The 27,065-nt window shown below is 26.3% G+C and overlaps 1 protein-coding gene across 1 annotated transcript; it reads left to right on the forward strand.

Moving 5' to 3' along the window:
* LOC136079898 (carbonic anhydrase 7-like) lies at positions 1 to 26,982 on the forward strand. Its single transcript, XM_065796575.1, has 7 exons — positions 1 to 125; positions 8,042 to 8,173; positions 21,759 to 22,096; positions 22,193 to 22,249; positions 22,532 to 22,616; positions 22,693 to 22,871; positions 26,723 to 26,982. Exons 1-7 carry the CDS (start codon positions 50 to 52, stop codon positions 26,846 to 26,848), a joined length of 993 nt encoding a protein of 330 aa, XP_065652647.1. The 5' UTR covers positions 1 to 49; the 3' UTR covers positions 26,849 to 26,982.
* Positions 26,983 to 27,065: the final 83 nt, after the last annotated feature.

A 27,065-nucleotide genomic window follows, 5' to 3' on the forward strand; every position in this document is an offset into this window, starting at 1 on the left:
TAGTAAAGTAAAATCAAATCAGAGTCAAAAGTTCTAACTTAAAGACGAGATGAAGTTGGTTATGCTGTTCACGATTGTTTGTTCTTCAATGGTTCGTAGCAATACTTTAAGTCAAGAAAACAACGGTAATATTTTTTTTTTGAATAAACTTACTATGTATAACTTTTAGAAGAGCTCTATAATTACGATCAGAACATTTTTTTTCGAAGCATTACTAGTTTTTAACATTTTTTATGATAAATATGTAGTATTTCCCGATTCTTGTATATATAATTATACTTAATTTCCCAACTTTTGTGCCCAAGTAAACTATTTTTTGTTTGGACGTTATATATTTCAGCAATCATTTCGTACACGTGACTGCAGGATGCAGACTTAAAATAACTCTATATCTCAATATTTAAAAAAGTTGTTTTTAATTTGCAGAGAAAAAAATAAGTTATTTAATGATTATACACTTGTAATATTGCAAGGTAGGCGGGTAAAAAAAACCTATTTTATTCCAATTTCACAAAAACAAAATTATTCTAAAAAAGTTAAATTGATCTGATAAAGCTGAGTTGAAGTTTTATCAGGAAAAGCTAGTTGAAGACAAAAACATTTATTTATAGTATAAACTCCAATTTAAAAAAATTACACAATAATACTTAAATATAATTTATTTAACTTATCAATACTTAAGTATGATAATAAATAAACGCCAAAAAAACATGAACATATATATATATATATATATATATATATATATATATATATATATATATATATATATATATATATATATATATATATATATATATATATATATACATATAAAAAATTCCTTTATTTTTTCAAAAAAATGGTATAAAATATTTCAAGTAAAAAATTTTTTTAGGGTCCCAACTGATCCCTTAATATTTAATGGATCTGCATTTTTATCTTACGCAATTTTTTGAAATAGCATATTAAGCTTGTACTCAAAAAAATCAAAACTTTTTTAAAATTGTAAAAATAGTTATTATTTTTAATAACTGTCTCTATTTTAGATTTTATTGCGTAAAAACAAATAACGTCTTAACAGTAACCTATTATCTGTCTTCTTTTACCGCCACCACTTCACCGTTACTTAGTTTTAGTGAACAATAGCTCCATCATCAGTTTAGTTTTTAAAACTTGCAAGTATCAGCTAAAGTAAACAATAATAGTCAGAAATTTTTGTATTATATAAAAGCATAAATAAATCCTTAATAAACGTCACGGACCTTACTACAAACTAAAATTAGTATTTCAATGCAGTATGATTTTTCTCAATACAAGGGAAATATATATAATCCAACATCACACTTTTTTGTAATAAGCCACGGTATATTAGCACTGCTAAGTACATTTGAGTCACTACATGTTGTGTCATCCATTTGAAAAGACGTCTTAGATGAAAAAGATGTCTTAAAGTGCACTTTATATAATTTATTTGTTATTTTTACTATCATATTTACAACTTCATTAACAAATAAGAATTGAAAAAACTTCAGCAGGTCATTTGATGTTACAGACTAATTGACACCTGGGTCACTATAAAAAAATTGCTTACACACATCTGGTACAGAATTACTTTTGTCCAACGTAATTTATCAATAACTTTTCTTTTTATTAACAAAACAAAAATTAAACGCAATCATTAAAAGGCATTGTATGTCGGTTACTGTAAGAATTATTTTCACTCCGTTTAAAATTTTTAATTTTTTTTGGAAAAAAATCCCTTTCCTATAGACTTTAAATTAATCTTTGTCTTTAAATTTGAATGCGCAAGCTGTAAGTCCTGATATTTTGGCAAAAGTATTCGTCATTTAAAGACAAAAATAAATCAGCACCATCAAAGGGAGCATCATAAAAGGAATAAAAGAGAACTCGCACATTTATGAATATATCAAATAAAAGCTGTTTTAATAGTTTTAATCATGCTAGTTATTCAATTCTGGATTCGGCCATATCATATCATATTCATATCTATATTAAAGCTTAAAAAACACATGTACTTAAAGTAAGAAAAACCCACTGTTAATAAACAAGTAAACCATGTATAAAATGATACTTTCAATCTAGTTGCTTTTAACATTAACCGCTTCTTTTATCCTTTAATAAAGCATTAGTTACATTTTTTAATTTTGTTTTTAACTATAAGGTCTATATTACTTCAACTTAATTTAACAAATTTTATTTAAGTACTTTAGGGCATTTTAACTGAGGATTGCTATGATATAGTCCAGAGGCGTCGAAAGAATTTTTTGGTGTTCGAGATAGGTAACTTCCAGACATGGAGCAAACTCCAAACATTTATACGTTTATACTTATGTCAAATAATGAGGGTTTGCAAAAAATTGCGATGATTGGAGGCTGGAAACAAAAAAGCCCCAAAATTTTTGCCCCCCCAGCCCCAAACTTGAGAGGAACAAGTTGATGAAATATTTTTTGTACTATTCTTAACTAGACTTATATTCATCGATAAATTTTAAGTTTCATAGTATTATCTATTAGCGTTTAAAAATTATTAACATATAAAATTTGCAACCCCCTCAAATTGAGGGGGGTTTAAACTTTATATGGTCATAATTTTAAAACGCTAAAATATTTTAAAATGAAATCTAAAATTTATCGATGAATATAAGCTTAGTTAAGAATAGTACAAAAAATATTTCATCAACTTGTTGCTCTCACGTTTGGGGCAGGGGGGGGGGCGAAAATTTTGGGGCTTTTTTGTTCCCAGCCTCCAATCATCGCAATTTTTTGTAAATCCTCATTATTTGATATAGGTATAAACATATTAATGTTTGAAGTTTGCTCCATGTCTGGAAGTTACCTATCTTGAACACCAAAAAATTCTTTCTACGCCTCTAAATACGTGTTTTGACTTTGTTAAAGTCAAAACACGTATTTATAAAATAAATGGCTTTAATAAAAATTAATAAAGTTCTCTTATTTATTAAAATGCTTAACTGTATAATTTAACAATAATAGTTGAATAATGTTTATTATCATTGTATACACAATGTTATTGCATATTTAATGATAATATATTGGCATTATAGCCTTGGTATATTTGAAAACCATGCAATTAAATTTGTTTCTTAAACAAGGTTAAACAATCTTGTTTCATAATTTTATAATACAATAACATTAGAAAACTAGTTTTCATAACTTATCATAAATATGTAAAAATTTAGAGTGTTTCTGATAGTCTAAATGTTGAGTTGTTGATAATAAATTTAAACGCAGCCAACAGCACTTGTGTTTCGAAAAAAAATATTGAAAACTCACTTAATTTTTCAGCTTTATCTCGTAAAGCATAAGACTTAACAAATGCACTTAATTTGAAAGCCAGAAGTTGATGTCTCTGTTTTTATGTCTGTTTTTAGTTCTTTTTGTGTCCATAATGTGATAATTCACACTCTCATTAGGTGAAAGATATAATAAACGACGTGGTTTATCTTCTTTGTTATACCTCAAGTGTCTGAAAAAATATTCTTCACCAGTTCTGAAAAAAAAAATTTGATTAAAAAAGTATTAAAAGAATAGTTTTTTGCATGCAATCACTGAGCCATGGATATGCAGTCATAAAAAAGTCTCGTAAAATTATAAATTTACCTGAGTCTATGACGTAATTTTGAAAAACTACTCAATGTAATTGCAACAGCTGTTAGAATTTTAGCAGAACAAAAATGACAAACGCTGCAAATAAATTGCAAAAATCTTTAGCACTAACTAATATATATATATATATATATATATATATATATATATATATATATATATATATATATATATATATATATATATATAATTCTTTATATATATATATATTTATATATATATATATATATATATATATATATATATATATATATATATATATATATATATATATATATATTTATATATATATATATATATATATATATATATATATATTTATATATATATATATTTATATATATATATATTTATATATATATATATATATATATATATATATATATATGTATATATATATATATATATATGTGTGTGTGTGTGTGTGTGTGTGTGTGTGTGTGTGTGTGTGTTTATTGCAATGGTACATGGTACAAAGAGGGATGTTTATTTGCAAAATGTAAGATGTTGAAGTAATGTACAGATTTAAAGGTTGCAGTGCTACTTAAGGTCTTCAAAAGTTTCATTCAAATGCTCATGCACAATGGAGAAATATCATGTAAGTATAATTACCAAAGTTCTGCTGATGATATGGAGCCAGAAATAGCAAAACGTGTTTTTCAACAATCTATTGATAATCGAAATGTTCAATATTTATGTGATGGTGGTAGTAAAATATACGTCAATGTTAAAAAAATACATATCTTGATATAGACATCAAAAAGCTGCAATGCATTGGTTATTCCTAAAAAAGTGTTGGAACACGGCTGTGGGATCTAAAGATAAAAAGAAAAATCTTTAGTGGTAGACAGCGCCTCACAGTTGGGGTTGATTGTAATGCAGGTGACCTATACAAAATGAGGACAGAAGTATGTATGCATAAATATGAGGAGGGAATAGGATTAGCTAGACTAGTTCATTTGGCTTCATCAAAAATAACAACTTACATTTTCTACACTGCATCACTGGTTCATACAGCTTGTGCAAATACACTGTTGATAAAATAAATTAAACAACAACATATAGGCGAGGGCCGATTAAATTAAAGTTAAACTTTCAAAATAACGTCTATTGGTAAACCAATGGACGTTATCATAAAAGCAAAATATACATTGGAAGAATTAAGCGAATTAAAGTAGTTTCAAAAATGTTTTATTCATAAAACACAAAATGCTAATAAATTGTTTAATAAAATGATTTGGGATCGTATACCAAAGCAAATTGTTGTCTCGCTTACCCATATAGAAGTTATATATATATAGATATTTTTAATTTTTTTTATTTTAGGTGCCCCAAAAAGTCCTAACGTTCTTGTCACAGAGAACCGCAGAAATGTATTTACCCAGGAAGTTCACGCCTCCTTCCTTACCGTGACGCGAAAATATGTCAAGAGGTTGTTTCGAACCTCGATCTCCTGCATATAAAGCAAGCACTCTAACCACTGCGCCATGGCCACACTATGTATAAGAATATATTAAAAAAAAAATTACACATGCAACCAGGCTTTCATACAATAAAAAGCAGAATACAAAGAATAAAATAATGAAAGAATAAGAAATGCCAAAATTAGAATAAATTCTGATAAAAAATTAGGGCGGCAAATATTACGTTACAAAAAGTTTAAATAAATTACAGTTGAAAAAAATGGTGACATACGTATTTAATGGATTTTAAAAACTTGTATTACTTTTTTTTATACCTACTTTATAAATAAGAATTTTCTGTATTTAAAATTTTTACTGCATCCCCGGCCAATATATATGGAGAACTGGGTGGCATTTTTCTACGAAATTTTCATGAAGTGTTTACGGTATTATATTCTATTATATGAATGGAATGGATTTTTTTTTAAATTAAAAAAAAAAACGTTCTGTCAATAATAAAATACAAATTTGAGCCAGAACATCAGATGTCTAGTTGTGGTGGTAACAAAAAATTATGTAAAACCTGTTCCACTCATATCATAGCACTACTTTTCCAGAACATTATGGCTAAATATAAAAGGTGTGAAGTGATTGTTTGATAAGTTTATAGGTATTTAGTGGTTACCATGGTAACAGTATGGTTTTTTGAAAAAAAAAATTAATTCATTATTTTTAATTTACTATAAGCATGTTATCAATAATAATTTTGTGTAAAAGTATTAGGAATTAAAATTAGAGGGGGTGTACCCACATAGATTGGTCACGCGATCAAATAAAAATCCCCTGTCAACGCGTTTATTTTTTAAATCTTTTTGATGTATGGCCTCTAATGTATGGCATATTTGAAATATGGATATAATGTTTAGCATCGGGCATAGTCGTACATAAAAAGTTATGACGCATATGGATAGAAGAGGTTTGTTTCTAAAACGATACAGCGTCAGGAATTCATTATTTAAATCTTAGTTGAGAAAATATAAATTTCCTCTTTCAGCACAACAAAAACAGCCTGAAACTATTACATGTTTAAAAAATATAACTATTTTTTATGTGTATTAGAGATTATATCTATAAAAAATTTGAAATACAGCGTCAGGAATTTATTATTTAAATCTTAGTTGAGAAAATATAAATTTCCTCTTTCAGCACTACAAAAACAGCCTGAAACTATTACATGTTTAAAAAATATAACTATTTTTTATGTGTATTAGGGATTATATCTATAAAAAATTTGAAATCGGCGCACACGGCTCTGGTTTCCACTATCTATATCTACAGAGAAATTAAGTATTTTAATATGTTTTTTTGCGCTAATTAAGTTTGCCTAAATATACCTAAAAATCAACTCTCTTTTGATTAAGCAACCATATTTGCAGCTGTTTGAGGTCAAACATTTAAAATATGCAAACTCGGTAAATTATGCAAACTCGATGTCCGCAGATAATCTTTTTTCTTTAGGGTTGTTAATATTTAGAAAACTTGCCATCTGATGTTGTTAATGCCAGAACTTTAAAATTAAAATTAAATCTTTTTACTTCAAAAATGCTATTCCGGCTAACTAAATTTTGTATTATAATTGTGGTATTATATATAATGTATACTTTTTGTAGTTTATCGCTAAATAGTTGCTAATATGCGCTAATTTATCAAAAGTTATGCAATGAAAAATAAAAGAATAAGATACATATTTTTATAGTAAATATATCAGTATATATTTATATAGTAAACATATTTTCATTTTTAAATAAATCTTCAAACGAACTTTTACAATAAACATATAAAAAGCCTTTGATGTTTATTGAAAACAGTTGTTAACTTAAAAGCAAATTACGAAAAGCAATTAGAGAAAAATATCAAACTCATTCATTCAAAGTTTAATTACTAAAAATTCTCTTTTGAATCAATTCTTTCACACAATAAAAATTACCTATTCCAATACTTTTTTTTACTTTCTTTTCTTTCATAACCTCTAACTTTTTTTTTTTTTTTGCGTTACAGATTTTTTATCCGTATAAATCAGTTTCCTTTTTGCAATACATTCTGATTATTTTGCAAAAGTATATTTAAAATTATATTTTAAGTTAGACACGTCTATATTGAGTATAAAAGACTTTGTTAAAGTTTAAACTAAAAGCAATCCTGTTAATACTTTTACACAGTTTAATATAACACTAGAACAAATAGTTACAGCATCTAAGGTTTATATTTATTAAAAATTTCATTTAAGATACTCGGTACCAGGTTCAGCAACAAAATGGTTGATTCCAGGTACCCGGGAAAACAGCCGAATTACCGGGTCCAAACCGGGTCTAAACCGGGTACTCAGAACACCACTAGTCATGATCTTTTAATTAGAATAGAAGCCAACTTATTATCTTTTTTATTTGTCAACTATCTTTGCAAGTAACATTTAAGGGCACATTTTTTTATTGCTATGCCACAACCATAGCTATTTTATTAAAAAGAGGATTTTCCCAGAAGCTTTAGAAAATTTTTTAAATCACAGGTGTTAAAAGACAAAAGTGTTAGAAAATTTTTTTTTTTTTGATAATCAGTAGAAAAATGGCAACAGGTTAGGTTGGAGCTTTGTGACACACTAATCAATTTTTAAGTCTGCATATGATTTTTAGCATCAACCAAAATTGCAATGAATCATAGTTCCAATCAGAGCTGCAAATAAATTTAAACTTATATCAGAATTGCATATGAATTATGGCACCAATCGGAATTGCCAAATTTAATATGTCTCGAATTTGTTTGTGAACAAAAAAACCAAATTTCATTTTCCACGTTTTTTTTTATAAAAGTATAATGCTATTGGACAAAGTGTTTTGCGATAGTTGTTATGTTCTTCTCAATAATTTTGTTTATTTACATACCTTTGCTAATATTATGGAATGCATTGTTATAGTTTTAAAGTCATATTTTTTTAAGTATTTCTTTTTCAGCAAATTTTGATGAAGAGCTTGATGCAAGTCAGGAAGAGTTAATGGGCTTTGATTTACCTTCAAATGCACCCAAACGTTCTGGAGATTTAGATTTTTCATACAACACGGAAACAAAGGACGTTAAAAAAAATGGTAACTTTGTTAATATAATCAGAATATAAATTATAGTATAGTTAATGTTATAGAGTATCTTAAATAATACAGAGTTTTTGGAATAAACACAGTAAGATATTTAATATAAGTATTTATATAACAAAACTGAAAGTTTAATAGCATCCTCTAAAATATTTCAACTTTTAATATCCTTATCAACAAAATTTAATATCATTAATATTCCATAATTTTAATGTCATTATCAACAAAAAATGCGTCCACACAAGAGTTACGTCTACTATAATCTATTAGTTTAATTTTTATTTTTCAATTAGACCTATTTTTAAGAAGATTATTTCAAAACAGTTTTTCAAGTTTTGTTTATTTACATAATTTGTAAAAGTAGTTAACCCTATCAGTACTTATTGGTCATATGGATTAAACCAAAAAAAATAATAAAAAACCTGATTATTTGGTACGCATTAATATAATTAACAGTAATTAAAAAAACCGTATTTGCCACTCACATAAAGAAAATACGGTTATTCTAAAACGATCGTGCAAGCAATGTATGTTAAATAAGTTAACTCGGTGTGCCAAACTCTTAATTAAGTTAACTTATATACTAATCTGTTTAGTACGTTAAGTTTTAGTACCAAACTCTTAGACTTTGCCTTGAACGTAGTTATTTTTTTTAACTTCTGTTATAAAGACGACTTAACAAATAATAAATAAGTTACTTACATTTTGAGACTTTATAACATAAAAGAAACATTATACTTTGTCACCACTTTCTTTTCTAACCTTTTGTTTACAATTATAGACAAAATTATTATCCTGTCTTTCATTTTCGAAATTCAACTTTAACTGTGACCTAAAATCTGTACAACGTTAGGCGGCACGATCAAAGGTCAATTTTTTGTTTCTTCTTAAAAATACATTAAATGATCTCAGAGTGTTGAACTTAACGGCTGACAATAGTTACGTGACATATGACTTAAAGGATACTCGAACATTTGCCACAATGATTTAGGCACCCTAACATAGCAATAATCAAATATTTCCCATAATGGCAAAGACTAACATAACATTATTCAAAAATATTCTAGTTTTTAATTCATCAATAAATTTGTTCATTTATCAAAACATTTGCTCGGTTGTGATTCTTGTATACTTGTACAAATATTTAACATCTATTACGGACATGCAAGTTTCATCATTAATGTTGCGCTCAATATTTTTTGATGATCACAACTTTTTAAATCCACAAAACGGATATCTAAGTTGTTGCTTTAACTGTTTATAATCATGTCATTGTCAAAACGGCATGAGAGTAGACAACCATTATGAGTTTCTAGTACATTAAATTATTTATAAAACTGTTTGCTGTATACTCCAAATTATAACACTATTTGCTGTATACTCCATATTGGACGGTGAATTAAGTGAGTTTAAAATTTTAACTTTTGTTCATGAAAGTTCAATATATGCATTTATTAAATTATTGATTTCTTATGCCAATTTGAGCATGTCATTATTTGCAATGCAAAGTAAATTATAATTATACCACGCTTAAAAAAAGCATTGAATTTGACATTTAGTTTGAATTTAAATGCTCAAGTAACCAAGTAATGTTTTTTCATTTTCAGTCTGACCAAACTAAAATTTTTAAGTTATATTTTGGTTGCAAGTAAAAGTAAAAAAAAGTCTGATATATCACATTTTGTTAATGACAGCTTTAGTATCTTTAAAGTTTTTATTTGGAGCTTTAGGACTTTTGACTTGGCGAAACTACAATCATTTACATGATATGCAAGGTATTATATTTCTTGCTTCTCTAATTATTTTAGAAATTCTTATAAAAGTAAAACGCTGCTCTTCAAATTTGACACATTTGACAAAATGTGTCACTGCTGACACATTTGACAAAATGAAATGATTAAAAGTAACTAAACACTAACCTAGCAGTAGAAGAAGCACTATACAAGCAAATATAACTGAAACTTTACAATGAATAGGTTGGCTTACAATTGAAAATAAAAGACCATCTTTTAAGTTTCTACGACTTCTACCTTAGTCATGCTAAGGTAAAATATTGATCTGGTATCCTATCTCTACATTCTCATCAAGAATAGCTTTTTCATTTATGCGACCATTATTTTAAACTTGTCCTTATCAAGGTTTCAAAAGCAAAACAAAACAACAACAACAAATAGTTATATATTTTTTTTAAAGGCTTTTGTAATCAAGAAATTAAAATATCAACAAAAATAATCCTACATAAATCTTTTTAAATTGAGTTAAATTGATATGGTATATTAGGTTTAATAGTCTATTATATAATAATTTGGAAAAAAAAATTTAATCTATATATTTTTTGGTCTATATAAATATTCATATATCTTAGCGTAATTAGCTAATAGTTATACTAAATAAAGAATGGTTCATGTAAAGTTTTAGTTTTAAATTTCCCAAAAAATCTTTTTAACTGTTGTACCTAAAACGTAAAAAGTAAATAAAAGTTATTAAAGAAAACTTAAATCAAAATTAATATTAATCAAGTACGAACTAATAAAATCCTATTATTAAATACATTGTACCTAATATAATCATTGATCTTCTTTAGTACTTTCTAAAAATGATAAAATCACTTTTGTTAAAATAAATAATTTCATATTTAAATATGTTATTAAATCAAAAAAATAAATGAATTCCTAAATGCTTAGTTTTGCTAACTAATATATATTCTTTATTGGCCACTGCAAACCCGAGTAACTATCTACCTGAGTAACTATTTACCCGAGTAACTATCAGCGTAAGTTGTTCTTTAAGTCTCATTTTTTATCAGTTTAGGAAATGTGGAAATTAGTTTGTGAAATTTTTAGAAAACAACAATCTAAAACTCGTCGATCTTTATTTGATCGTCGTCTTTATCATTCAAAGAAGACGGAGTGTTCAATATATGATTGACAGTTACAGAAGCCACGGATGAAAAAAGTAATTTTATTCAAGCAAGATATAGTCAGACATGGCCTTCTTAAATTACACAGCCTGATTTGTTGCATTTTCCTTAAAAAACTAAAAGGCCATTTTTTTTACGGCTAATCTATTAAAGCATAAATTTGATGAGTCGTGTTTGTATTATAAAAATTTATTTTTATTTTATTATAATGGTTAAACAATAATTAGATATTATTCAAGTGCTTTGCATTACTTTGCGCTGGATTTTTTTTTGCTAACTGATGTCCCGTTTCAGTTTTTCCAGTATTATCGAATACTAAAATAAGCTTTCAGATAGCTATATATCAACATGCTACTAAGCATAACCTTACATGTTGCTAAGATTACTTAAAACTCTTTGTTTAAAATCAAATTAAAGGTTTGTAATTTTGTGTTTTTTATAATTAAAATTTAAATGAAGAAATACTTTTTTACAAGGAATATTTATTTGGTCTTTGTATTTTTTTTAAAATACTTTCATTAATCTTTGGTTACTAAATATTTAATTTCTTATTGCAAATTATTATAAAAAAACGTTTTAGCAATCTTTACACTGATGCAAATATCTAAAAGATTCACAAAAAATCTACCACTGCTTATTTATCTATTCTAACTAAAACGTGGCTTTTCTAACTTAAACTAAAACGTGGCTTAAATTATCCATTTTTATAATGGAAGTAGGAACAAATGAATAGCCTTTTTCAAGCAAATCATTCATAAAAATGATTTGCTTGAAGTGTTGTAATTATAACATGAAAAGATTGTTTGGTTGATGTTAAATATTCACAATTTGATCAAATTTCATTACAACTTGCAATTTGTCTATAAAGTGAGGATTTGTTATCACCTTTCACAGCAGCATTGCTGAGTTGATTAGATGTATTGAGTTTCTGCTTTAAGTTAAATTTGATGAACTACTTGTAAAACAATGATAAAAATTGTGTTGCATTATTTATTTCAGAAAAATAACTCAATATTGCAGGTGCAGTTGTTTCATTAAATATTACTTATGTAAGGCTGTTAACTTTTGTTGTTTCCATGATAAGTGATCTAATTATTTTTCTTGCTTTCTTAGCTTCCTGTTGAGTAACTGGTCTTTTGCATAAACTTTATGAAATATATTCCATGCAATGCAACTAGCAGTAATTTTAGCTTTGTCTCTGAAAAATCAAATGAGAAAGAAGGAAAACCATTTTACGGATTCAACAAGTTGTTTCATACATTTTATTATAAAACAGAGTATATCGAATAATAAGTATGTTTTAAATGCCACTTTATAAATGGATGATTTAATAGTTTTCTCTCTCCATTTCATATGCTTTATGTCATAAACCATTTTACCTATGTTAATGCATAGTTTCATTAATTTTGAAACCATAAAAATACATTAATATTGGTAGAACGGTTATCGGTAACAAGGGCTCTTATTTTAAATTAGGATTGATGAATTAAGGTAATACACTCGTTAATTTTTTTTTTCCAATCATAAACCTGTGATGCAAGGTGATTCTTCAGGTAAGTATTTCACAATATAAGAATTCAATTTTGAAGCCTTATGACCATAAAAGCAAAAGCAACTACTTTAAACAGATTACTCAATCATCACCAAACTAATTACAACTTTCTCAATCATCACCAAACTAATTACAACTTTCTCAATCATCACCAAACTAATTACAACTTTCTCAATCATCACCAAACTAATTACAACTTTCTCAATCATCACCAAACTAATTACAACTTTCTCAATCATCACCAAACTAAATAAAACTTTCTCAATCATCACCAAACTAAATACAACTTTCTCAATCATCACCAAACTAATTACAACTTTCTCAATCATCACCAAACTAATTACAACTTTCTCAATCATCACCAAACTAAATACAACTTTAAAAGTAGGCTACTTTTTGCAAATACATTTTGCTAAAAAGAAGCATGCAATCACTTCATACACAATTAACTTGAATGTTTTTTCTAACATACGACAGTTTATTAATTTTTAATTTTTGCCACTGCGAAGCCATTCAGGTAAAGAAACACGATAGCCTTTATAAGACTTAAAGAAATATGATATCCTTTATAAGACTTAAAGAAATATGATATCCTTTATAAGACTTAAATAAATATGATTGGCTTTATAAGACAATGAAAAATTAAGAATTTTATAACAACTATTGAATCAGCTTATGTCTGATGCGTGTATGTCTGCCATTTCTAGGCATACTTTAATTAAATTGCCTAATTTGTGGCATTTTGTTTGCTGCATGTTTAAAATATGCAGTATAATAGAATAAGCTCTATATGAGTATTATTTAGACTGCAAAACATTGTATTGCAATATTGTAAATATTAAAATTATGCCTCTTTTAATTCATATTAGTTGCATATATAATAAATAAAAAATTATAAACCTTTGAATTTATTTGCAAAGGAAAGTTGTGTGTATTTTTAGTAATATGTAAGATTATTTTTAGAAGCCTGGTGATATAGCTCTTTGAAAGCCTATCTCAGTATTCTGTGTCATTGGAATTACTGAGCAAGCAATTAGCTAGCAAAAAATCCAGAAAAATATAATGTAATTACTCAAAGAAAATCTAACTATTATTTAACCATTTTAATAAGTAAAAATAAAATATATACAATACAAACACGATTTACATGTTACAAAAGCAGGCTAATAGTATAAATCAAAACACCTCATCTTGTAGCAAGTCCAGGTTATAAAACAAGCAGTGTATATTGTGGATTTGGTTTGCGTAAAACTAAATGTCTATGGATATTTCGGCAAAAAAAAAAAGTGTTAATATGCTCGAAGTGCTCAAGTTTTTTTAGAAAAGAAAAAATAAATTGTGTTAACTAGATAGATCGCTCAGCAAACATACTAACAACATTGCAGTCCTCTAGAATGTTATTGTTGGAGATAAAACTGAAAAAAACGGTTTTTGTTGCAGCAACTAGTTTTTTCAATTTATTACAATTTTTATGTGTTCTAAATGTTTGATATTGTGTTTCTGCATTTAATTTTTGAATTTATTGCTCAGTGCAGTTTATCATATCTTCTACATATCTAGAAAACTTTCTGAAAAAATACTTTGCTTTATATAACAAATTTGACACTTTTGTTGACCAAAGAAGAAGAGGCTTTAACTCGTATCCAAATTAAATAATCCAGGTAATTAATATACTTAAATTTTGAAAATTAATAATTAAAAATCTAAATGATAGATCTCTTACAACCAAGTCTTGTCGCAGCTTCATCCACACCAACAGAATTTTATCCTTAGTTGTTATAATGCGTTTTTTCCATGACTTTTTTAAATTTTCACTTAAATGTAAAAATTCTAAAACTTTATCCTTGAAATAACATATCTTTTCATTTTTTTTATTCTTTCCTTAACTAACAAAAAACATTCAAAATTTTTATTTGTGCACCCAGCTTTGTGCACGCAGTTTTGTTCATCCAGTTAAAACTTTAATCAATCCGAATAGTATTATTTGTAACAACTAAACTTCGCATGTGGTATCAAAGAAAACTTACTCAGCAATATTTTACGATGCTTTTATAACAAAGGTTTCAACCATCGCAAATAAGTGATTTTAAGTATTTTTAAGTCTTTTTCAAACACAACAGAAAAAACAAAAAAAACAAAACAAAACAAAAAAAACAGGAGCAACCAGTAATGCATAATTGTGATCGTAATGAATATCCATAGGCTGAGTATATTTTTTTTGATAATAATCTTTTTTTCCTAAGTAATTTTATTTTGACCGTGATTATATTTATTTTAATAATAATTTCTCTGAGGCTTAGCAACAAACATATTTTTTGAACTATGAAAACATTCTAAAATGATTTTTAAAAGTCTAATTTTTGAGTTCCGTTTAATAATAATTAAATACTTAATAACGTATTTAGTTTGTTTTTTTCTACTATTGTTGCAGTTTTTTAAAGACGGAATGATCTCCGCCACTCATGTTTTATTTTTTTTTATTTTTTTTTCCAGTTATTTCTTCTTATTAACTTGGTTGAATATTATACTTAGGTTTGTTTGCGCTTCAGTTATCCCATAATGCTTTACGCGTAAATATTGAATAATCAGCGAAAAGGCATTTTTTCTTAAATTATTTACGATTACTTAAAATAATTAAAATTATCCGAATTCACTTATGAATATATTATATATATGAAGTTTATTATCATATATTAGAAGTAATACATTATCATATATTAGAAGTAATTAAAATCCTAATTAATTTAATATAAACTGATAAAATAGAAAAAATAAAAAATCTATTTAATAAAATTTATTTTTATTTTAAACTGTTCTAGTTTCAGTTTTCAACTCTTCTATTTTCTTAAACATTTCAGCTCAACATCAATTAGGATAGGACTTATACTTTCTTAATTTAGGCTTAAATTAAATTTGTTTCTTTTGTGTTAGCAAGACATCTTTTTTCTTATGTATTAACAAGATTTTTGACTCAAAACTCAAATTCTGTAAGTACTTAATAAGAACTTTTGATCTGTGCTTTATGCGAAATTAAATACTTTCAGTAAGTATGATAATAAAATTTGCAATGTCTTCGGTCATTGCTATTAATATCGAAGTTGCATCGAAACTTTCTGTAACCTAAAAAACAAATTTAAAAAAATTTCTTTAATTAACTATAATGCATCAATAATGTTTTGCAGATAACTATATACAAACATTAAATAAAGTATTTAATATATTTATGGATAATATATAAATATAAACAATAAAAAAAAACTACAATAAAAAATCACAAACCTCTTAAGACTAATATTCTTTTTTATGTTAAATACAGCACAATCTCATTTAAACATTTTGAAGAAAAATAAAAGTTCCAACTAAAGAAATATTTAAATTAGAGAAAGTTTACTTTTTAAGGTGACACCTCACATTGGCATTTCAATATAGTTAAGGAAATTTGATTTAGAAAGATCCTACTGCATTAGGCTTTTGGTATATCTGTCTCAATATTTTCTATCAACATATTTTAACAAAATTTTATGTCTGACATATTATTTTATTTCAATCTAATAAATTTATTGCGCATTTCAGCTTAATTTAAAGAGTAAAGTGAAAATAGTTTAACAACTTTGTTGCTTTTTTACAACCATTTTTGCTTCATAAAACTTTTATTTTAAACCCTATAAGCAAACATCAGTTGTTTCATAAAGGTCTTTTTCTGCCCTTATTAGCGATGCATCGTTTGATAATATTGACTAGTATTGATGCATCATTTGATAGTATTGATTTGTATTGATTAGTATTTTTGATTTCCCTTATAAGAATGTAAAAACCATCTCAAGCTGAGTTTTTATTACTGAAAATGTTTTTTATTAGTATGACTAAACTTAAAATTGTTCTTTTGAATAAAATAATAATAGAAAAAAACATTTTCAGTTATTTTTAATTGATAGTTGATCTTGAAAAATATTTCATTATGAAAAATTGAATTCAAAAGACTCTAATAATTTATAACTAATTACGAATAATATACTTATAGTAATAATAGTTATGATATGATAACATTAAAAAAACTGACAATTGTATTATAACTGCATAGTAAACTGCCATAAACTTGCATAAAATGTTTTGAGTAAAATATATATTTTAATAATTATTTTTTTCGTTTTCCTTATGATTTAAAGTCAAAAATCAAGAATAATTTATTAAATGAACAAGTGAAAACTCAATTTGAAATAAAAAAAAGGAGGAAAATGTAAAATGTGCAAAAAATTTTACAAAGGCAAATTAAGTAACCTCAAAGATCACCTTCTTCAAAAACACAAAGAAAAAGTCAACAAAATTGAATTAGTTGAAGCTAACCCAGATACAAGGCATCGAAATGATGAAGAAATTCAATTAATAGTTGATGTAAATCAATTAATTAGAGAAATGATTTGATTAATGATGCGCCGTAACTTGTCTTTGGCATCAGCTGATGAAATTGGAAAAATATCTTTAGTAAAATATGCACTCAAAAAATTCAAAATTTTTTATAAATCGTCACAGCATGAAACACTACATTCAACATGCATGAGAAAATATTTTTTCGCTCATAAGAGAAGAAACTGATAATGTTCTTATGTCGTTGATGTTTGATAGTGTGTCGCGATATGGAAGAAACGTATTTAGAGTTAGTTGCAGATATATCAAGGACGGGAAATAGTTGACAGAACCTTCGGCATAATTACTCAAGAAGGTCGACAGTTTGGCGAAATTTTGGCTGCTCAATTAGAAAATGTGATTGGAAAAATTGGAAATGGTGTTAATGATATCTATGCAATTTGCACAGATCAGGCAAAGAATATGGTGAAGGCTTCAAACATTCTCCAAAATGCGCAAGATCAAATGAAAGTAATCCTTGAAATTTATGGTGACGAATTTATAGATTTTGAAGATGAGAAAATTGGTATTGGCGCTTTAGAGAATGAAGAAGGGAATTACAGTGAAGCCCACTCTGTTTGCGTTGAAAAATTGGTTGGATTGTTCTGTTCAGCCATGTTTTGTGGCGCACATGTGTGTCAGCTAGCAACCAGACAATCTCTAATGGACTTATTATAAAAGGACAAAAATAGACTTCGACAAAGCACAAATTGCAACAATTTTAATTACAACTATCAAAAATGAATTGTCTATAAAAAATGTTTGTCTTTCTAGACAATCATTTTAAAAACGGACACTAAATGAACAATCTCGATTTTTTAATGAGGTATAGAAGATCTATTTAATATATAATTTGGACTTATAACGAGTAATTAAATTTTCACTGCAGCATCGTTTCAAAAACTGAAAACGAGCACAAAATTAAAAATACAATTTTTCTAAGAGAAGTTCATTTTTTAATTTTTTGTCCAGCGTGTGCTGTTGATTAAAAAGTTAATGTCTATTTAAAAACCTCAAAATGGACTATTTTGTGCTCAATTGAAGTTCATTAATTACTCAGTTCAGTTGTTTTTCAATTCTCAGTGAATGTGCGTGAAAATTTATTTTTTAAATGCCCTCTCCAGTTTGGGATTACTTCAAAAAAGTTGAAGGTAAGTTTATCATTTAAAAAATTTTCCTTAGTCACTAAAATCTTTATCACCTTCAATAAAATTATTTTAAAAATATGTGATCAAGGAGTTGTCCTTTATAAAATGTGGATTAGTAAGTAGAAGATTCCAATAGGTGTTAAAATTTATTTAGGTTTGTGAATAAAACAATAGTGAAAAAGAAATATGTTTTTTACTTTCATTTTATTGATGAATATGTACGCAAGTTTTAAACAATAATTAATCATGGGCAATGATCGTCATTTGGAGTTTTGATGTCATTTCAATATTTTTTTAATATTATAAATTTACTACATAACAATCTTCAAATAATACGGTAATGAAAGATTTCTGGTTTTATGAAATCAAGTAAATTTAGACAAAATCATAGACACCAAATAGGTAAAAAATTATGCTTTGTAGACTTATGAAGTGAAAATTATTTTTTAACTGAGCAATCTTAGGACACCATCAAAAATTTGATAGACACAACAAGGACAAAAAATTAAACATTTGTTGTGTCCATTACAACATACAGAATTGTCTATGTCTGTGTTGTAAGTCTATCCATAGACTAGTCTGGTTACTAGTGTCAGCTAGCTGCCAAAGACGTAACGTCAATGTTTGAAGATCTATTGAATAATATAAGAAAGGTTGCTATTGAATCCAAAAAAATAGCATATATTCAAACATTTAAAAATCTTAAAAAGCCTCGTATAGACATTGCACCTCGTTGGGATTCCACTTTTTTGATCATAAAAGATTTTCATACCAACGCAGAATCATATCAAAAGATGAGACACGACAAGTTAAAGTTAAATGATGCATCATGGAGCTTAATGGATGAATATTTCAACGCATTTTTACCAATACATTCGACCATGATGGATTTTCAATCACCAAAATTATCAATGAGTGAATTCTACGTTTAATGGATTCAAATAAAATAAAAATCGAGGACGTTCCAGCTGGTGATTTGAGAATAAAATTGTTGCTCACCAACGCAATAAATACACGAGAACAAGTTTTTTTTAAATGTGAAGCATTTATTGCTGCTTTAGTTTTGGATCCTAGATTTTGCTTTACATCGGGTCACCTACTGTTTAATACAGAACTGTTGAATAGAGGAAGCACACAATTGATCAAAATCCATCAAAAACTTTGCACTCGACAAGAACAGTCAAATTCTTCATTAACAGAAGAATCCATACAATTAAATGCGTCATATTCATCAAATACTTCTGAAGAGATGATTCCGATGAACTCAGAAGATATTGAAGCTGAAAAAGTACGCCGTTTCATTGAATATACTAGAGGAGGAACAAGGCAAGGTATTATTAATGCGTCGACGGAATAGCCATCTACGTACTCGCATTTCAAATGATTTTTTAAACTCTATCATGGTGGTAAAAAACAATTTGGATTTAATTGATAAAATAAAATTCGTTTAAAAAACTTGTTTACTTGTTTAAAAAACAATTTTAATTTTCTTTTAGTCAAACAACTGTTTTTCTACATGGTCTCTTAATTTGCAATAGAATCTTTTGAGATTCAATTTTGTCTTCATAGAATCTTTTGAGATTCTATTTTTCATTATGAAAACTTTTGAGGAAATGTCAATTATTTTATTGTTAAATAAATCATAACTATTATAACTAAAAGTATATTATTCGTAATTAGTTATAAATTATAACCGGTTAGTCTTCTTATTATGAATTTAATGAGCTGCCTATAATTTTTGCAAAATATTTCAAATTCTTTAGCTAAAATGAATTTAATTTGACACGAACTTTTGGAAATTTTGTGAACCGCTTTTTTCATGGAATCTTTTAAATTTAATTTTTCATAATGAAATCTTTTTCAGGATCAACAAATATTTACAAATAACTAAAAAAAGTTTTTTTTTGTTATTATTTTAATCAAAAGAATAATTTTAAGTTTAGTCATACTAATAAAAACCACTTTCAGTAATAAAAACTCAGCTTGAGATGGTTTTTACATTCTAATAAGGGAAATCGCCAATCCTAATCAATACTAATCAAAACTATCAAATGATGTATCAATACTAGTCAATATTAGTCAATACTATCAAGCGCCAATATTAGTAAATATTAGTCTATATTATCAATGTCAATATTAGTCATAATCAATAAATAAATCATAATCAATAAATAAGTGAATATATGTCAATATTACTCAATACTATCAAATGATACATCGCTAAAAAGGGCAGAAAAAGACCTTTATGAAACAACTGATGTTTGCTTGTAGCCTACAAGCCTAACCCTACAAGTTGTAGGGTTTAAAATAAAAGTTTTATGAAGCATATTTGCTCGCAAAAAAGCAACAAGTTTGCTAAACTATTTTTACTTAACTCTGTTAATTAAGCTGAAATGGGCAATAAATTTTTTAGATTGATTTTTTCTTTAACAATATCAAACAGCAAATGATTCAGATATAAAATTATGTCAAAATATGTCAATAGAAAATATGTCTGACATATTTTATGTCAGCAGAAAAAAATTTAGACATAAAATTATGTCAAAACATGTCGATAGAAAACATGTGGGACATATTTATGTATTTCATTTCGAATAACGGTATGAATCTTGCATTTATTGAATTGGTACGTATTTATTATATTATTACCAACATACATTAAAATATTAAAGTAAAATTAATTTAAAAAAACAAAAATAATTTTAAGTTTTTACTACTTTGAAAGTTATTAGTATTTATGGCGTATACAATATTAACATCATAAAATAATAATTAAATTTTTTCAGTAATTATTATTCCACATACCACAATAAGAGGAGAAAATAAACAGTTAAACAGAAAGTGCCATAAGAATGTATTCAATATTACAAAAACCACCAAATTGTGGTTACCTTAAAAAATAAATTTTTTTTTTTTCAAAATTAAATACAATTGTGTATTGAAAATGTGATAATATTTAGAGATATAGATAACAGTTACTTTAAAAGCATCTTTCTTAATAGTAACCTACTTATGAGTACCCTACTTAAAAGTAACCTTCTTAAAAGAAACCTTCTTAAAAGAAACCTTCTTAAAAGTAACCTTCTTAAAAGTAAACTTTTTTAGATTCACTTTTTAAAAAAGATATGGTTTAAAAGAGTTTTCAAAAAGCCTCAGAACTATTGCTTAAAAGTATTTTGTTATAAAAAATTAAAAAAAAATTATGCTAATAGAAAAAGGTCAAATTTACAAAATCAAGTCTATTTAATATATTTAAAAAAAATAATACTTTTGGTGAAATAATGCATCCACTCTATTAAGCCTACTATTATATCGTTGGGCCTTTCCGGGTTTAACATTTTTTGTGAGTTGACGCTTGCAATTATTATTTACCTAATTTTTGTAGAAAAATGCCGCGAAAAATAACTTAGGGATGGTGGTTCATGAATTTCCACGTTTTCATTATGCATACTTTCATTCAAATATAGGAATATAGAAATAACCTACCCAGTTTTTCAGCTAGACATTTAACTAGTATCATGCAAACTTTTTTTTATTATATTTTTTGTTTTATTAAAGGGCCTAACTATTGGAGTAAAATTAGTGATAAGTGTGGAGGCAAATTTCAATCTCCAATAAACATTGTTACAAACAGAGGGTCTGTTAACGGAAAACTCAGAAACCCCACAAGAAGAATCAAAATAACTTTTCCAGGAGAGTCTTCCTCTACTTTGGAAAATAATGGGCACACTCTACAATTAACAATAAACAAAAATAATCCGAAATTGTTTGCTTTTACTTCAAGGATTTCCAAAGAGTACAATTTAAAACAAATTCATTTTCATTTCGGATGCAAATTAGATGAAAGAATAACAGGTTCTGAACATCGTATTGACGGAAAAGCGTTTGATTTGGAGGTACACCTTAGTTTTGAATTTATAAATTTTATTATATATTTTTGAAAAAATCATTATTTTTTAAATTAAACATGAAATCTTTTTTTTTTGTTAAAGGTGCACTTTGTTTTCCAAGACAATAATAAAGTGGTTTCTGTTGTTGGTGTTCTTTTTGTAATACTTATTGCTTTTAACTAATAAATTTAAAATTTTGTTGTTGTAATTATTTATTCAGTTATGCTTAGGCCTGTTTATTTACGTTTATTATTTATGTTATTATTATTTGATTATGCTTGATTATGTTATTATTATTTGATTATATTTGATGTTACTTAAATATGCTTTAAACAATTTAATTATGCCTCAAATTATTCAAGTTTGAAATTATAAACTTTGTGAAAAAGGAAAAGTTATTTACTTAGCAAAAACTAAGTAGTACAAGTAATGTCTTTTTAGAACGAACCAATACCAAGCAATGCAACAAATAATGATATTAAATCCCCTCTTAAACGGCTATCAAGTAGAGTTCTTCGCTTCAAAGGTTTTTATTTTCTTTTTTTTTCTTTTTTAACACAGAGTTATAAAACGGACAACAGATCATTTGAATATTTCTTTAGGAAAAAAAAAAATTAATTTCTCAAATGATGTGTTAAAAAGCCTTCTACCTGAGGATATTTATGGTGAATTAGGAACTAACAACTACTATTCTTACAAAGGCTCTCTTACAACTCCTCCTTGTACTGAGGAGGTGCGCTGGAAAGTTATAGCTGATCCTAAACTTATTCAAAAAGAATTTGTAAGCATTTATTATTTGCAATATTTTTTTTTATGTTTAATTTATATTATTTATAATGATCAAATACAAGCATTTAAAAATAAAGGTTTTTAACAAATAGTTTACAATCATAATATTCTTAAATATGTAATATATATATAATATTATTTAAATCGGAACTTCTCCCTCATGAGGCCGATGCCGATACATGAGGCCGATGCCGATGTCGATGCATTGGTGCCCCCTAGCAAAAATGCAATAAATAAAAAAACATTAAAAACCAGGCAAAACAAGAAGAAAAGTTGTCATATGGATATTAAACTAAGTATTTATGTATTTATATTATGTAAATTAAACTAATTTATGTAAATTAAACTAAGAATTATATAAAATAGAGCTTGATCCTGTGACATGTAGTTTTACAACCTTATATAATTTTCAAAACTTAAAATAATATGAAGAAAAATGACAAATTCACAGGAAAAATTAGCAATATATTTAAGAAAGTATTGTTTTAATGGAAACTAACTAATATATTAAAAGTTAAAATAAAAACTAAAATCCGCCAAAAAGTTATTATTAAAAAAAGCTTGAATTACGCCCACGATTTTTAGTTTATCAGGAACTTGTTTTACCATAGGCTAAGAGAACGTCAAGTTTATTCTCAGAAAGTTTGGTAGGATCTTAATGAGAAATTTCATTAAAGTAAGTTTTAAACGATATTTGAGATAAACTGCGCTTTGCATTATACATATATAGCATCACTTGGTGAATATTAAGCTCATAATTTTATAAAACTTTAAGCTAAAGCAAAAGAGAACCTCCATAAGTGTTTCTGTTTGTCATGAATATTTTTCTGCTAACATGTTTTTTTTTTATCTAGATTTTTTTTAGTTTAGTTTGATTATTACCAGATATTGTTAGAATAAGAAGATAGCTGTACATAAAGAATGGATGTAAAGGAGGTGTATACAAAAGTTTTAAGTCTTTTTTTGAATTTGAATTATTATGTAGCAAGATAAGTATATAAAAATTTATTATGAAATTTTGACTCATTAAAAGTTTCAATTGGTTTTCACAAGTTCTGATTATTCAAGTAACAACAAAGTTATAAAAAAGATTGGATGTGAGTGCGTGTGTGATAACGCAGCGCATTTTCTCAAACTTGAGATTTTATTAAAGATTTATTTTGATGCTAAAAAGTCAACAACTAAAAAGTTAAAACTTAAACATTTATTAAAAGTCGTTTAAAAGCTGTGAACTGAAAGCATTAGTTAAAATCTCCGTATCCAACACACCTGCGTTACACAGCCAATACACCTCCGTTACTTGTCTAGTACAATTCGAAAGTTTTTTTTAATGGTTCAAGATTAAAAAATGATTTTGTTCTACATAAAATGGAAACTAGTTTTAAGACTATATTAATGTTAAAAAATAAAATATATCATTATATTGATATGAGAATGTTATCCTTCAACTTTATCTATCAAGTATCATTATGAAAATTTTGAGATTTTTTTTTTAGAATTACTCTAATTCTGACTGACTAAGGCTGATTCTCTTTTAATCACATTTTTATTCAAAAGTTTGGTAAATAAAATGAAATTTTTTTGGGTTAATGAAATTAGATAAATTTAGTTTCTTATACATTCTATGATCACATATGTCTATTACTTATAAACCTCTCGTTTATTTTATCTCATTTTTCGTTAAATATTTTTAATAGAAACTTAATATTTTTTTGAGATTAATAAAGATTTACCAGCAAATAAAAAACTATTTAATATTGTTGATGCCCAATTTAATTCTTTATAAAAATTAAAACTAACAACGGTTTTAAGTTTTATTTTTCATTCCATAGTTTTCCTTTTTGATTTGTTTTTCCAATAAATATATGTCAAAAGCCTTGGATAAGTTTATAAAAAATGTTATGGTACAACAATCACAATTAACCGCATATGTTAAATGTTTAACCAATTATATTATTGCATCATCTGTCGAATGATTCTTTTTATAAACTATATTGGTTTCAGTGAATAGCATAATGTTTTTAGTATGGCATATTGTTTTCATTTAAATGTTTATAAACGCTGTAATATATTATACATTCAATAAATTTTGAAAAGACAAGGCTGATACATGTTTGTAGTTTAAAATATTATTCTCATTGTTAGAGTTAAAAAGCGGTAAAGTTTTGGTGATTTTTAATTTATCCGGAATACAACCTGATGTAAGTAAGAGATTACAAATATAAAATAATAATGGTTAAATAATATCCAAAACAGATTTAAGCATACTAATTAGGTCTTTATGTGCACTTTTATTTTTCTAAACTATGCATTAAAAAACATTACGTAGTTTTCTTTGGCTTCAGTCCCCTATAACATAAACGGAATTCGTTACGCGCAAAATGTCCGTTATTTTTACGTAACCGAGACGTAACATAATGATGGGTGAAAAGTGTTACGTAACAACACGTAACATTTTGATCTAATGTTATCCATTGTATTTATCTACTTTGTAATCTATACTATCTATAAATATACGTTTTATCATTTTTTGTTAATATACAAATATATAGAGAGATCGCTTTAGTATATAGAGAACAACGCATAGAGAGAAAAAGTGAAGTCAAGTCAGAGAGTGTAGATAGATAAATGCGTACTATACGCATTATTGCCTTTAGCAAATTAATGTTCATATAAGGTTGAAGTTTTATATACATTTTTGCTTGTGGGTTTATAAAAACTCGTGAAGTATTACGCTTGAATTATTGACCAAAAAAAACGTAACGTAACAAAATCTAGATATGAGTTAAAATACATATAAAAATTAGATTTTTTAACGTTAAGTTACGTTTCAGTCTACACTTTTTAAAAGTTGCGCTTTTATAAGTTAAAATAAAATAATGGAAACGTAACTTTGCGAATTGAAACTTTTGTTTCGCATTGTTAAACACCGTAACTCATGATCATAAATATCTAACAAAATTGTTTATTTTACAATATTATTTAATTACTTGATTATTTATGTATTTGATTTTTGAAAACGCAATAACACGCTTGTCAAAACTATTGTAATTAAAAAAGTATTTAAAAAAATCAACCCGCGCTCGTGGTTTTTTTTTTTAAGAAAAAAATGTTTTTTAAAGGTAAATACAACTTTTAAAGCCTTAAAAGTAACGTAACGAAAAACAAAACAAAAAAATTACCTTTAAAAGTTAAAATAAATTAAGGTACAGTTAAGCAATCTACTTATTACCTTTAAAAGTATAACCAGTCAGAAGAAACGTAACGCAAAACATTTATAAATTAAACGTTTTAACTCTTGAATGTATTTAATTGACGTATTTTAATTAGTTAACGCAATTTAAAATACGTCACAAATATAAAATTCTTTACGTTACATGAGGTCTTTTTCTTTTTTTTTTAAGTTACAAATTATGACGTAACATAAAGTTAAAAAAATCTATATTTAGATTTTTTTAACGTTATAAACGTCATAACGTGAAAAAGACGTAACGTTGCGTATTGAGACTTAATTATTTTATTTTCGTGACAAAGTAACCAATTGAGACGAAGCTATTTTACAATAAAAATAAAATATAAAATAGTATTTAGCTATACGGTAACGATAACAAACATCATCAAGTTTATATACTTAATATTTATTTAAAAGTCAACGAATATAACCTTGTTACCAATTGTAACCGATTAACACATAACGTAACTTTAAAATATTATAGAGGAGTTACTTAAAAAATTCTTATTGGATAGAAACTATAATGTTTTTGTATTTGTTTTTAAATTTTTTTATTTGTTCAATAATAATGTAAAAATGATTCATTTTACCTATTTGTCTATAAATTTTAGATGAAATTTCTTCGAAAATTACCGTCTCACACGAATCATGAAGTCAATGGTCTTCTGTGTGATAATAGCCGACCTATTCAAAACTATCAACATACAGTTTATTATAAACATGAAAATGCAATTTAGTTACGAGAGGCATCTTTCCGAAAAACTTACCTGAGAAGTTTTCTCAAATATTATCATTCGTAATTAAGAAAAAAGCAACCATTGTCATAAAATGATATATAGATATATAAAAATATATTTTTTACAAATATTTTTATCGCCTTATCCTTTTTTTTTTAAGAAAATTTATCGGGTGGAAATGAAAGAACCCGGTCAACTTTAAATTGAGATTTTTCTG

This window comes from Hydra vulgaris, chromosome 04, assembly GCF_038396675.1.
Source record: "Hydra vulgaris chromosome 04, alternate assembly HydraT2T_AEP".
Classification (NCBI taxonomy): Eukaryota; Metazoa; Cnidaria; class Hydrozoa; order Anthoathecata; family Hydridae; genus Hydra; species Hydra vulgaris.

Coding starts and splice junctions, on each gene's coding strand:
- LOC136079898 (XM_065796575.1), top strand. CDS start 50: ATGAAGTTGGTTATGCTGTTCACGATTGTTTGTTCTTCAATGGTTCGT. Junction 8,174..21,758: donor AAAGGACGTTAAAAAAAATG/GTAACTTTGTTA, acceptor GTTTTATTAAAG/GGCCTAACTATTGGAGTAAA. Junction 22,617..22,692: donor TAGAGTTCTTCGCTTCAAAG/GTTTTTATTTTC, acceptor ATATTTCTTTAG/GAAAAAAAAAAATTAATTTC.